The 13622-nt window shown below is 44.0% G+C and overlaps 1 protein-coding gene across 2 annotated transcripts in view; it reads right to left on the bottom strand.

Moving 5' to 3' along the window:
• Positions 1–13622, bottom strand: part of thsd7ba (thrombospondin, type I, domain containing 7Ba) — a 1603431-nt gene that overhangs the window by 264405 nt on the left and 1325404 nt on the right. For both annotated transcript variants that reach the window (XM_072472193.1, XM_072472199.1), the window contains exon 20: positions 10226–10343. In XM_072472193.1, coding sequence (XP_072328294.1) covers positions 10226–10343 — 118 coding nt within the window. The remainder of the gene's footprint in view (positions 1–10225; positions 10344–13622) is intronic.

Raw genomic sequence — 13622 nt, forward strand, 5'->3', positions numbered from 1 at the left:
ATGAATCACCTCACACTTTTCTGCATTAAACTCCATTTGCCACCTCTCAGCCCAGTGCTGCAGCTTATCTATGTCCCTCTGTAACTTGTAACATCCTTCCGCACTGTCCACAACTCCACCGACTTTAGTGTCATCTGCAAATTTACTCACCCATCCTTCTACGTCCGCCTCCAGGTCATTTATAAAAATGACAAACAGCAGTGGCCCCAAAACAGATCCTTGTGGTACACCACTAGTAACTGAACTCCAGTCTGAACACTTCCCATCAACCACCACCCTTTGTCTTCTTCCAGCTAGCCAATTTCTGATCCAAACTGCTAAATCTCCCTGAATCCCATGCTTCCATATTTTCTGCAGTAGCCTACCGTGGGGAACCTTATCAAACGCTTTACTGAAATCCATATACACCACATCAACTGCTTTACCCTCATCCACCTGTTTGGTCACCTTCTCAAAGAACTCAATAAAGTTTGTGAGGCACGACCTACCCTTCACGAAATCGTGTTGACTATGTCTAATCAAATTATTCCTTTCCAGATGATTATACATCCTATCTCTTATAAACCTTTCCAAGATTTTGCCCACAACAGAAGTAAGGCTCACTGGTCTATAGTTACCGGGGTTGTCTCTACTCCCCTTCTTGAACAAGGGGACAACATTTGCTATCCTCCAGTCTTCTGGCACTATTCCTGTTGACAAAGATGACTTAAAGATCAAAGCCAAAGGCTCAGCAATCCCCTCCCTAGCTTCCCAAAGAATCCTAGGATAAATCCCATCCGGCCCAGGGGACTTATCTATTTTCACCCTTTCCAGAATTGTTAACACCTCCTCCTTATGAACCTCAAGCCCTTCTAGTCTAGTAGCCTGAATCTCAGTATTCTCCTCGACAACATTGTCTTTTTCCTGTGTGAATACTGACGAAAAAATATTCATTTAGCACCTCTCCTATCTCCTCGGACTCCAAGCACAACTTCCCACTATTATCCTTGACTGGCCCTACTCTTACCCGAGTCATTCTTTTATTCCTGACATATCTATAGAAAGCTTTAGGGTTATCCTTGATCCTACCTGCCAAAGACTTCTCATGTCCCCTCCTGGCTCTTCTTAGCTCTCTCCTTCGGTCCTTCCTAGCTAACTTATAACTCTCGAGCGCCCTTACTGAACCTTCATGTCTCATCTTTACATAAGCCTCCTTCTTCCTCTTGACAAGTGTTTCGACTGCCTTAGTAAACCACGGTTCCCTTGCTCGACCACTTCCTCCCTGCCTGACAGGCACATACTTATCAAGGACACGCAGTAGCTGTTCCTTGAACAAGCTCCACATTTCCATTGTGCCCATCCCCTGCAGTTTTCCTCTCCATCCGATGCATCCTAAGTCTTGCCTTATCGCATCATAATTGCCTTTCCCCAGATATAAATCTTGCCCTGCGGTATATACCTATCCCTTTCCATCACTAAAGTAAACGTAATCGAATTGTGGTCACTATCACCAAAGTGCTCACCTACCTCCAAATCTAACACCTGTCCTGGTTCATTACCCAGTACCAAATCCAATACGGCCTCGCCTCTCGTTGGCCTATCTACATACTGTGTCAGGAAACCCCCCTGCACACATTGGACAAAAACGGACCCATCTAAAGTACTCAAACTATAGCGTTTCCAGTCAATATTTGGAAAGTTAAAGTCCCCCATAACAACTACCCTGTTGCTTTCGCTCCTATCCAGAATCATCTTTGCAATCCTTTCCTCTACATCTCTGAAACTTTTCAGAGGCCTATAGAAAACCCCTAACAGGGTGACCTCTCCTTTCCTGTTTCTAACCTCAGCCCATACTACCTCAGTAGACGAGTCCTCATCAAACGTCCTTTCTGCCACCGTAATATTGTCCTTGACTAACAATGCCACCCCTCCCCCTCTTTTACCACCTTCCCTGAGCTTACTGAAATATCTTTCAGAGGGTCGGTGCAGACTCGATGGGCCAAATGGTCTCCCTTGGACTGTAGGGATTCTATGATTCTATTATATACATATAATGTGTATATTTATACACATATACTTCCTTTCAGATTCCAGATGTCACACTTTCTACATCTCATCTGATGATTCACCATAATCAATATCACACAGGTTGAATATACTGATCTGCATTTTGAACAACTATTGAAGCAAAGCCATAGCAGGAACTTATCCAAAACCATTTCTTAATCTGCCTCCTATAAGTTCTTTGGAACAAAATTAACATGGTAGAAATTGCTCCTTGGCAAGCCACCCTAAACTAGTGCCAGATTGTTATGTATCCAAATGAGGGAAACAAATGCCTGTTTTCAACCCCCTCTGGATATCTGGACATTGTGAAGCTAATCAGGAATTGGGTCTGCACTATTCTATATTCTTCAATGGTTGTGGTGACCCAAGCAGTGGTTGGTACCAGGGGATTTGCAATTAATGCACAAACTGTTGACAGATTGTTCAAAAATGCAGGATGTCCAATTCAATGGATGCCATGGATTATTTGTTGTGGAGAGATGATTCTGAAAATTAAAGCGTCAGATGTGCTCCAGCATGGGATCATTCCAATGATGCCACAGCCAAAGTGACTCACAATGAATTCAATGAACTATTTGAGTTGGATGCTGAAATTAACAAATTTGACAGATTTTTTAATGGTTTTGATCTGGTTAAAGGCATGCTTGCATCATGTCACATTGATTGAATCAGAATTATCGGTGTACTGATTTCTTCACGTTTCACGATGGCGACTGCCTAAACTAACACAGCTTGTTCACATTTTCTACGTGGCAAATGAGTCAACCTCCGTTTTTGGAAAGATTTTTCAAGGCTTGACTTATATCTTGCGAAGTATGGCAATTCATAGGGTGTTGACCTCGCAAGGCACAAATTTATTGAATATCCCTAATTTGCCTACAGGAGGTGGTTGTGGACGTTAATCTTGAACTGCTGCATACCATGTGGTGAAGGGAGTCCCACAGAATCCTGACCCAGCGGTGATGACGGAGTGCTGAGTGTGTCCAGGTCCCGATGGCATGTGATTGGTGTGTGATGATGATGTTTCCACACGTAGGTAACCTTGTCCTTTTAGGTGATGAAGGTTGTGTACTTGGGAGGAGCCGCCAAATACATCAAGTGTATCTTGTAGACAGGAAGAACTGCAGCCATGATACACTGGTTGTAGATCAATTGGATGGTTAGCTAGTATACGGCGTGTCAGTTAAGCAGGTCACTGTGTTCTCGATCAAGGTGAGTGTCTTTACGTTTTTGCCGATCCAGGCAAGGGACGAGAATTTCATTGTATTACCGCTCCTCTGTGCATGCGGTGGACTTTGGCAAGTCAGGATGTTAGCCAGTCACCACTGATTACCCAGCTTCTGACCTGCTCTTGTAACCACTATTTTTTTGCAAATTTCTCCAATTAAAAGCCAATTTAGCATGGCAAATTTGCCTACCCTGCACATTTTTTGGGGTTGTGGGGTGAGACCCACGCAGACACGGGGAGAATGTGCAAACTCCACACGGACAGTGACCTGGGGTCGGGATCAAACCAGGGTCCTCGCCGCTGTGAGGCAGCAGTGCTGACCACTGCACCCCCGTGCCGCCCTTTCTTGTAACCATTATTAACTGCTTTGATAACTTCTCATTCCACCTTAAAAGACCTGTGAACACACGCCCCCAAGGTCACCCCTCTTCTTCCACACGCTTTAAAATTCGATCATTCAGTTGATATTTTACATTCTTCTGATCAAGATGCATCACCTTACTTTTGTCTGCATTGAATTTCAGCAGCTTTGCATCCAGCCATTTCATCAGCCTCTCCCTGTTTTTTTGAAATCTATTACGATCTTGCTCACTGTTAATTATGCTTGCCAGTTTTGTGTCAGCTGCAAGTTTCAAAATTGTGCCTGATGCCTCCAATTTCAAGTCAATAATGTATATCATGCATAGCTGTGGTCCGACCTGGGGAACACCACTGTATATTTTCTTCACCGCCTCCCCCCTTCCCTCCCCCCTCCCCTCACCTACCCACATCATTCACCACAACTCTGTGTTCTAACCTGCTAATTTTAAATCTATGCTACTATTAACAGTCATTTAGTAGTGCGGAACTTGAGTCTTGCTGAAAAGAGAGACATGCTTCTCATCTTGCACTGCTCAGGATAGTTCGCAAGAAATTACCAAACTGTAACAGGGGAACAACAACCTATACTGCATTGGAAGGGATTGCTGATTGGTTGCCAAGTGGACTCTCGTTGGTGGAGGTGTTGCCATGGGGAATGCAGCATGGATTATCTGCCCAGCTTTGTTCAGATTCAAACTGAGCTAGTCGACTCTGATTGTTCGAGGCATTGTCCTTAGGGTAGATAGAATGTCTCCTTTTTTCAACAATGCATCTGCTATTGCCCATTTTACTCCACAGGTTTCACTTTTACTAACACACCTCTTTGTGGCATTTTTTGTGACCTTTGAAAAGTCCCTCTGCACAACTGTACTGCCATCATCCACCATCATCACAGATATCAGACTAGAAAGTAAAACACAATTTTCTCTTAATAAACCTGTGCTGGCTCTCCCCTATGAATTCATGTTTGTCCATGTGGCTGTAAATATTCTCCCAGGTTCTTACTTCTCATACCTTTCCCAGCTCCAGACATATAATTGCCAGGTTTATCCTTCCCCTCAAGAGTATAAATGTTTTCAATTCCAGTGCTGGGCTCTGCCATAATGAATGATGGAGTGCTCATGGAGCCCATGATGCCCCTGTTAGTTGCGTAGTTCCACCATTCATGACTGAATGAGACAGGCTGGCAGAGTTTATCTGATATATTCTGTTTATGCAATGTTGCTTTCTCTGCTTACGGTATGAACATTCATACCATGAAACTGATAGCCAAGTTCCACACACGCGAGTACGGCCTCAAACAGGACCTTGGATTCATGTTGCATTACATTCACTCCCCACGATCTGGCCTGGTCTTGAAAAATCCTACTAACTGTCCTGGCTTGAGTCAATTCACATCTCTTTAACCTGTGATTATTCCTCTCTCCAGTCACTCTGCCTGGATCTATAAAGACTTAATTACCTGCAAAGACTCGCATTCAAAGTATTGTGTTGCATCATTTACTTTGTCTTTATATGTGTTTCTGAAACCCACCTCTTTATTCACCTGCGGAAGGAGGAATGCGCCGAAAGCTAGTGAATCGAAACAAACCTGTTGGACTTTAAACTGGTGTTGTCAAGACTTCTTACTGTGCCCACCCCAGTCCAACGCCAGCATCTCCACAATATGGTATGAATAGTCGTGTGTTTTTACAAAGAGCAATATAACACAGGAACAGTCTCTGAGGTCCTCCAAGCCCACGCCGATCACGTGTCCTATCTCGACCAACTGCCTGCATCCTTCGAAACCCCGCCTGTTCATGTGTCTATCCAGATAAGTCTTAAAGGTCGCTAACGTATCTGCCTCAACCACCTCACTTGGCAGTGCATTCCAGGCCATCACCGCCCTCTGTGTAAAAAACTTCCCCTGCACATCTCTGTCATGATATTCAAACATACATCATAACACATATATAATGATAGACAGACCAACGGACGAATTAGCACACATAACACGACAGCCAATCACAGACGAGAGCATACACAGTATAAGACAAGAAACACGACACTTCCTGGGCAGTCCATCTGGAGACAGCACAGGGCCAGGACCTCATAGCAAGACACTCACACAGTCACAACGTGCTGAGTACCAAGTCAGATGTATAAATAGTTAGATGGAATAAAATTGCGTTGCACCAATCGCAACCGTGTTGGTTCGTCTGTACCTCAGAGCACCCAACACCTCATGATACCAGGAGTGAATCGATACCTACCGGCAAATCTGCCATCCTGAGCCATGGACACCCGCAACAAACCGAAGCCGTTGCAAGTCGCTGGGAACCTGGGCACAAATTGGAAGCTCTTCAAGCAGCGATTCAAACTCTTCATGCAAGCCAATGAACGAAACAGGGCACCTCAGACGAAACAAAGATTGCCATGCTCCTCACTACCGCAGGTCAGCACGCCATCAATGTATACAACTCCTTGGTGTTCGCGGAAGGCGAGAACAAAGCTAAGTATGACACGGTCCTCCTCAAGCTCGACAAGCACTTCAACGTTGAGGTCAACGAAAGCTTTGAGAGGTATGTCTTTCAGCAGCGCCTGCAAGGTAAGGATGAGCTCTTTCAGTCCTTCCTGACGCACCTCCGCATACTCGCGCAGTCCTGCGGTTACGACACCACCTCAGAGTCCATGATCCGGGATGGATGCTGTTGCATGCTTTCCCTTTTTCTGTCTGCAACGGTTGAGTCCTTCTACCGGATCTCCTCTATTGTAGCCAATGGCGTCTAAAATGGCTGTTTTCATGTCTTGGAGGCTACCTCCTCCTACATTTTGTGGGTCGGGAAGGGCTGAACTAACCGACGGGTCAAGGCTCATCACTATGAGCTTTACTTCTTCCTGCTCGTCCAGACCGTACATGAGGGTCTGTTGCCTAACTCGTTCGAAAAAGTGGTTTGGGTCTGACATGGGGTGAAAAGTCTCAATTTTATCGCGGGCATCTCTTAACTGGTTGATGGTTAATGGGGTGGTGTACACAAAATTGGGTTGGTCTTCTGTTGTGACTTTGCGCTGCGTGGTGATGGGATTCATTGGGTTGGGTGCTGCCTGTGCAGTTGGTGGTGCAGGTGCTTTCCTTTTCGAGGCCTGGGGGGCTCTATTCTGATTTTCTGTCTCATTCATGTACCGTTGGGCCATTTCACTAAGTTCCTGCCAATCGGGGCCATCTTCCTGATCTAACTGTGGGCCAAAGGTATCTCTGAACCCGTTCTGGACGGAAAGCAGTGATTGCAATCTTGCAATTTGCTGCCTGCACATGGCATGATCCACCGAACTCTGCCCCTGTTCCGTGGTGGAACTGTGGAGTGCTCAGAGGGCTGCCTTCAAACCATTGCGTTGTTTCCTCAATTGTTCTACCTTATTCTCTGTTTCCTCTCTTACCAACACCGCACGTTGCATGTCCTGGTAGGCCTTACTGTATTGAATCTGAAAGCTTCTGAGGTGGGCAGGACAAGATTGGTGTGCTCTCTTGACATCATCCATCTCCTTATCCTTCGCTGCTAGCTGCTCCCGGAGTTGCTCGTTTAATCTCTCACACTTGCTAATGTTTCCCTCTCTACTTCTCTCCTTCTCCTCAAGCTGTCTACGGAGCGTCCTCATGACCTCCTCTGTGCCTCGCAATTGTGCCAAGCAGGACATGATTGCCATCGGCTTACAAACCTTACTCAAATTCTTTTTGTGGATCTCGGTCAGACTGTTCCACCAAGTTTGTCCTATGCTGCATTACCTGTTTCCTCATTCGCACAAAATTCCGACCATAGAGGCCATCCTTTCCGCATTAGGTATTTCCTAATCTCGTCTTCCCATATGGGACACTGTTCTGTTCTGTTGGTCGCTGCGAACTTGGGCTCTTGTGGATGCATAAGGCGTTCCATTGCCTTCATGGCCATTCCTACGATTATCTCTGTTTCTACCGGGAATTTGGGACAAGGGGGAATAAAGCGGTGGTGCAAACATTCGTACGGCTCAAGCTATTTTCTGGTTTACGCAACTCCCGAAAGTTTCACGCAACAAAATCTCTCGAGGTTACCTTATATCCCTTTGTTAGTACACTTGCAAATTACACACTTCCGAATTTTGGAGGTTCGATCGATACTGGTTTCGCTTGTGGTTTCTTTTACTTTGCCAATTTGGATTTCTGATTCAAACGTTTTGTGGGTTCTCTCGGAGTGACACGGTCACTTCTGGGTCGAGTCCCGTCAGATGTCGCCAATAACTGTTGCCTTTTTTACCTACTGTAAATATGGCAGTCAGTGAGGTTGCCCTCCTTTCTTTAGGTATCTATACTATATTGCTCAGAGTCGCCAGGTATCAAATGATACCACCACAAGGTTCAACCGGCTATCGATCAAAGAGCCAAACACCAGTTAGTTAGTTCAAGGTCAAGGGTACTTTATTTACACACACAATTAATCATGCAACATAAACACTACTACTTAAACTACACCTATCGACTAAGACAACCTGTACTTAACTTCAGGCACCCGGCTTAGGTCAGAGGAACAGTGGCCGTTTTTCAATTCTGAATCTATCGGGTCTGTAGAAGTAACTGCTGCTCAGCTCAACTCATCCGTCTGGTAGCAGGCATTGAACTTGAACTTGCTTCTGGTGGTGCTGCACTTGGAGGTGGACGTTGCCGGAGCGCCAGGTCCAAGAGAGGCCGAACACATGGTGGACTCTCTTTTTATTCTTTGAGGTTTTCGCGCTCTTTTGGGCGGTCCTTCAGTTTGGACCCCACTAATTGGGTGATTCCTGATCACTATGTTCGATTCGAACTAATAAAGGGGCGGGTGCCTTGATGGCTGGGCGTGTCGCAAGCGGTCATTGACCCTGTTGTTTACGCTTCCCTAGTACAGTCGCTTAAGTATCGGTCCTTTGTCTGGCGGAGATGGACCATCAAATGCTAATCGGTTGGGGGTTTCGATACCGTCTAGATTCCTCAATCGCAAATATACATTCAGTGAGCCTGCCTGAATCGCGCATTGTCCATTTTTCCCGCTATGCTTTGCGACCTTCTCTGTTCCTCGTTGTAAGTAGCCATCCCAGATGGCTACACCTGGTCATCCATGGTTCCCGAATTCTGTCTTTCCTGTCCTTCCTTTTTACTGGCACATGCCTGTCCTGCACACCCAATAACTGCTCCTTAAAAGACTCCCACATGCCAAATGTGGATTTAACTTCAAACAGCCTCTCCCAATAGCTTCACAATCGGTAGTTCTGGGTGCGTATTACCCACAGTGATGGTAACGGCTTTATGTAATAGTGTGAAATGGACTTTAATGGAAATAAAAATCAGGAAAGATGTAACATGGACTGCTAATTTGCGAACACCCATTTATACCACTGCACAAAATCAAAATTACCCCCAGTAGTTCTGTATATCAATAGGACTAAATATATATTTTTTCATTAATTTATTTATGTGAACTTTAGGATATTACCAAACAATATGAAATGTTCTTATTAAGATCACTTAATTATATAATTTCAGTTGCGCTCTCACTTCCAGCAATGACTGCAAATTTGCATTATCTAACGGTGGAGGAAGCAATGACAAAAACAGCACAAAACTGATCATCTAAAAATAATATTGATTACTGATCTACAAACAGATATCTTTTTCTTCCACAGTCTGTGTCATTCATCTAAAGGTTTCTGAACTTGCAAGATGTTCAGCATTAAATAACTCAGATATGCAAAATTCCAATGCCACATCAAATGTTAAATGCGAACTGCTGTAAACCTGCCCCGCATTTAGAATAATTTTTGAGATAAATTCCACATTTAAACTTTTAAAGTTGCAGTGAATAGTTAAACATATTTGACATGAGTGGATGTAATTATAGAATGTTTATTGTGGTCAAATACAGAAAATTATTTGCTGTCAGAAAAGACACAATGAAGTGTATGTTTGCTTCCCTCTTACCATCATGCATCATTCTTTTACAAACATTTGTTCATATGCGCTGTACTTTCTGTATATACTTTTCCTACAATTCAGCAACAATGAAAAATCATTTTAAAGTACTTAAGAGACCAATAACTGAATTGTTGTGACAACCAACATGCACATTCGTTAAGTTGATCTCGCTAAATTTTAGCAATTCCTATGCAATTAGTCCATTGGAATGCCCTTTTCACATCCATTGTTGGATTAAACTCAGTGATGGGCAGCCCGGTAGCACAGTGGTTAGCACTGTTGCTTCACAGTGCCAGGGACCCGGGTTCGAATCCCGGCTTGGGTCACTGCCTGTGCGGAATCTGCACGTTCGCCCCGTGTCTGCGTGGGTTTCCTCCGGGTGCTCCAGTTTCCTCCCACAAATCCTGAAAGACATGCTTGTTAGGTAATTTGGACATTGTGAATCCTCCCTCAGTGTACCCAAACAGGTGCCGGAATGTGGCGACTAGGGTTTTTTCACAGTAACTTCACAGCAGTGTTACTGTAAGCCTACTTGTGACAATAATAAAGATTGTTATTATTAACTGCTTGTCACATTATCTTATATGGAAGATAAGTTTATGTCTGCATTTTGGTTGTCGTACGTTTTCACATACCTTCAAGTCCACAAGTGCGGGAACATTCAGACCAAGAAGACCATTCTGACAGTTGGCAATTTACAGGGCATTCCACAAAGCAATACATAGATAAATGCCAGGGAGATTCCAGTCCCATCTTGGAAAAAGGAAACAAAGAAATGCAACAGTGGATGGTCATGTCAATAGTGTCATTTAATTATGATTGCTAACAACAACTTGCATTTATATAGCAGTGGTAACACAGAAAAATATTCCAGTGCACTTCCCAGGAGTACTTCAAACAGAATTTGGCATTAAGCTGCAAAAGGAGATATTGGAACAAGTCGCCAAAGGTTTTAGCAAAAAGATAGGATTAAAACGGCCTCTGAACAGAGGAGGGGCAGAAAGCTGAAGGCCACCTCATCAGTACAGCTCATATAAATCAGTAACTTTTGAATTCTGTTGGTTTCTGGTTCTTTTTCTGCTGTGAGATTTGTTGGAAGAAGGTACATTGTGGGAGTTGAGAGGTGCATAGACATTCTGAGGCGTTTTACTCAACAGATAAAAAGTGGGTAAAATTAATGGTAGGGTATGCATAATCTGCAAACACAGATTTGATCATTTTGTCACACGCTCTTAAATAGTAATTTACATGCCAAGCAATCTTAGGACTGCAGTGATCCTTTGGAATCCTGAAATAGGCTCCTTTCCAGGACTGCTCCCCACTCACTGAATCAACCCTTTCGATTCATCTTGCGTTGTATTATAATTTGATTGAAACCATAAATGTGGTTGCTGTTGTTATTAAACTGGGCCAAAACACTTTCCCATGGATAATGAAAATCAAGCCTTATCTCTATCAGTTAATAAATGGATCAATAAAGCCACAATTACAGTAACATATGGATTAAACTATTTAAAGTATCTGTGTTCAACTTAAAAGTTAAACCAGGAGCTGCAAACAATTTAACTTCACCGTTAAAATTCAGACTCTGATGTAGAGTAGCCTTTATTCTTTGCTCGCATTCCACTGATTTTGGCTTTATTCACACAGCATATTTTGCTGGTGTATGCTCTACAGTTCAATAGCTGACTTTGTGCAGCAGGTTTGACACACTGAGAAACTGTAATCTACCAGTTATGCGATTTGCCTGGTCTTACATAAAGTTAGCTTCGAAAGCAAAACATTGGGACACAATAAATTGAGACAACTCAACAATAAACCACCATTGGAAACAATAAACTATAAAATGTAATTGATTAGACTTGAACAATGAGCAAAAGTTATTCAGAGGCTCAAATTTTAAATTGTTTTGACCTTTTAAATTCCAAAGAGTACGAATTCATTTTTCAAATGTAAAGATCCTTTTCCTGACCTTTATTTTGTTATTAATAGGGTCATAATGTGAAATTGGCATTCTGTTTAAATTTGAAAGAAAGTCATGTCATTCCTGCGTGATTTGACTCTCGAGGTAATTCCACATTAATATGCTCCCAGCAGAGATCAACATTCCAGAGAGAACGTGGGTCAGGGAATAGGGGGGGAATTTTCCACTCCTGTTTTCAGGGAGGCGGGAAGGGCAGAGAGGGCAGAGAAGAGTGCGGGAGTCCCAAAATAGCATTTATGCCAACGTGATTTCCCCTATTGATTGTCCCCATTCTCGCCCCCGCCATTCTTTAAAAGGCAGCCTTCCCATTTGCACACATTAAAATGTCATTAACAGGCTTTTACGCCAAATAATCCCCCCACGGTAAATTGTCCATTCATGTTGATGTGAGGGCACTTTGGTGTGAATCATGGCAGGTCCTTTGTCGCCAGAGGCACACAAGTACACTCCCTGGGGAAGAGGGTCATGCTGCAGTGCCAGGGGTGGTGGGGGGAGAGGGGGGGGGGTGTTATCCAGTCATCTAAGAGCACACAGCAGAGTCCTCAGGAAAAGTATAAAGTAGGCAAAAGTTTATGGAGCATGAAATGGATCTGGCGTCTGTTCGGGTACACTGAGTGAGAATTCAATATGATAGTAACGTTTAAGGGGCGTCTTGACAAATACATGAATAGGATGGAATAGAGGGATACAGACCCCGGAGGTGCAGAAGGTTTTAGGTTAGACGGGCAGCATGGCTGGCACAGGCTTGGAGGGCCGAAGGGCCTGTTCCTGTGCTGTACTTTTCTTTGTTCTTTGTTCATCCCCCCCCCTCCCTGTGGGTCTCCATTTTCCCCTGGCCTCTCCAGCAAGAACCCCCACCCTCACCATATGTCCTCCCCCACACCTGAGTCTAACCTTCCCTCTTTGCCATGAGGCCCCTCCAATACTTACCTGGTCCTGGACTCTGGGATTTGGAATCTGGTAACTTCTTACAGTCCCAGACCAGGCCACTGACACTGCTGGGAATACAGAGCAACCAGTTAATCAGATTGTTCAAGATTTCTCTGAGGTGGGCCCGAGAGAGGAATGAAAGTCCCGTCTCCAGCCAATTAACGCTCCGTGAAGCAATCAATGGCTGCGGAGCTGCCGCAATTGGCAGAATTGCATTCCTCACTGACTCTACGGGTGGCAGAGTGGTACACCAAGCCATGCAAAGAATCCTGCCCTTGGCATGGAGGTTAGAGCCACAAATGACATTAAAGGGTGAATTCCCTCACTCAGGACTAGCTGGGAATTAGATCCTGAACAAAAAACACAGCTGAGAAAGAGAAAGACTTGCTTTTACGTAGCGCCACAGGATGCCCCAAAACATTTAACAGCCAATGAAGTACTTTGAAGTATGGTCACAGTTATGATACAGGAAATGCAGCAGAAAATCTGCATGCTGCATGCGCCCACAAACAATAATGTGATAATCAAGGGATAATTCATCATTTTATGATCTTGTTTGATGGAAAACGTTGGGCCAGAATCACAGAGTTAACTCCCCTGCTCTTCTAAATAGCACCATGGGATCTTTTACAAGAACAGAAGGGGCCTTAGTTCAACATGTCATCTGGATAGGGACTTCAAGCCACATTTAGAGACAAGTGTGCTACTAAGTCACAGCCAACACCGAAAGAATTGGATGACTTTTCTCCACCAATCGTAGGTGCAGCAGAAAATACCCCCTCCTACAGAAACAGGTGATGTACCCAGGGATCAAACATCAAGAGTTATTAGAGCACGGGATCGGCATGGACATAATAACGATTAGAAAGTTGAATGGGAAGTTCATGTCAGTAGAAAATTTACCCAATTTTCCTTACTTATAAATTAATTGAAGTGAAATTGTGTGGCTTTTTTTGACAAGTGTGCACCCAGATTCATGTGGTTTTCCAATATTCACTGTGCCCAAGCAATCCTTTATGCCTGGACACAACCAGGAATACCTGCTCGACTGTGTCATTAAGTATAGAAAGTGTGAGCTGAGCTGGTATGAGAAGCACCACTGGTACATTGTCCTAATA

The sequence above is a fragment of the Scyliorhinus torazame genome, chromosome 2 (genome assembly GCF_047496885.1).
Source record: "Scyliorhinus torazame isolate Kashiwa2021f chromosome 2, sScyTor2.1, whole genome shotgun sequence".
NCBI lineage: Eukaryota > Metazoa > Chordata > Chondrichthyes > Carcharhiniformes > Scyliorhinidae > Scyliorhinus > Scyliorhinus torazame.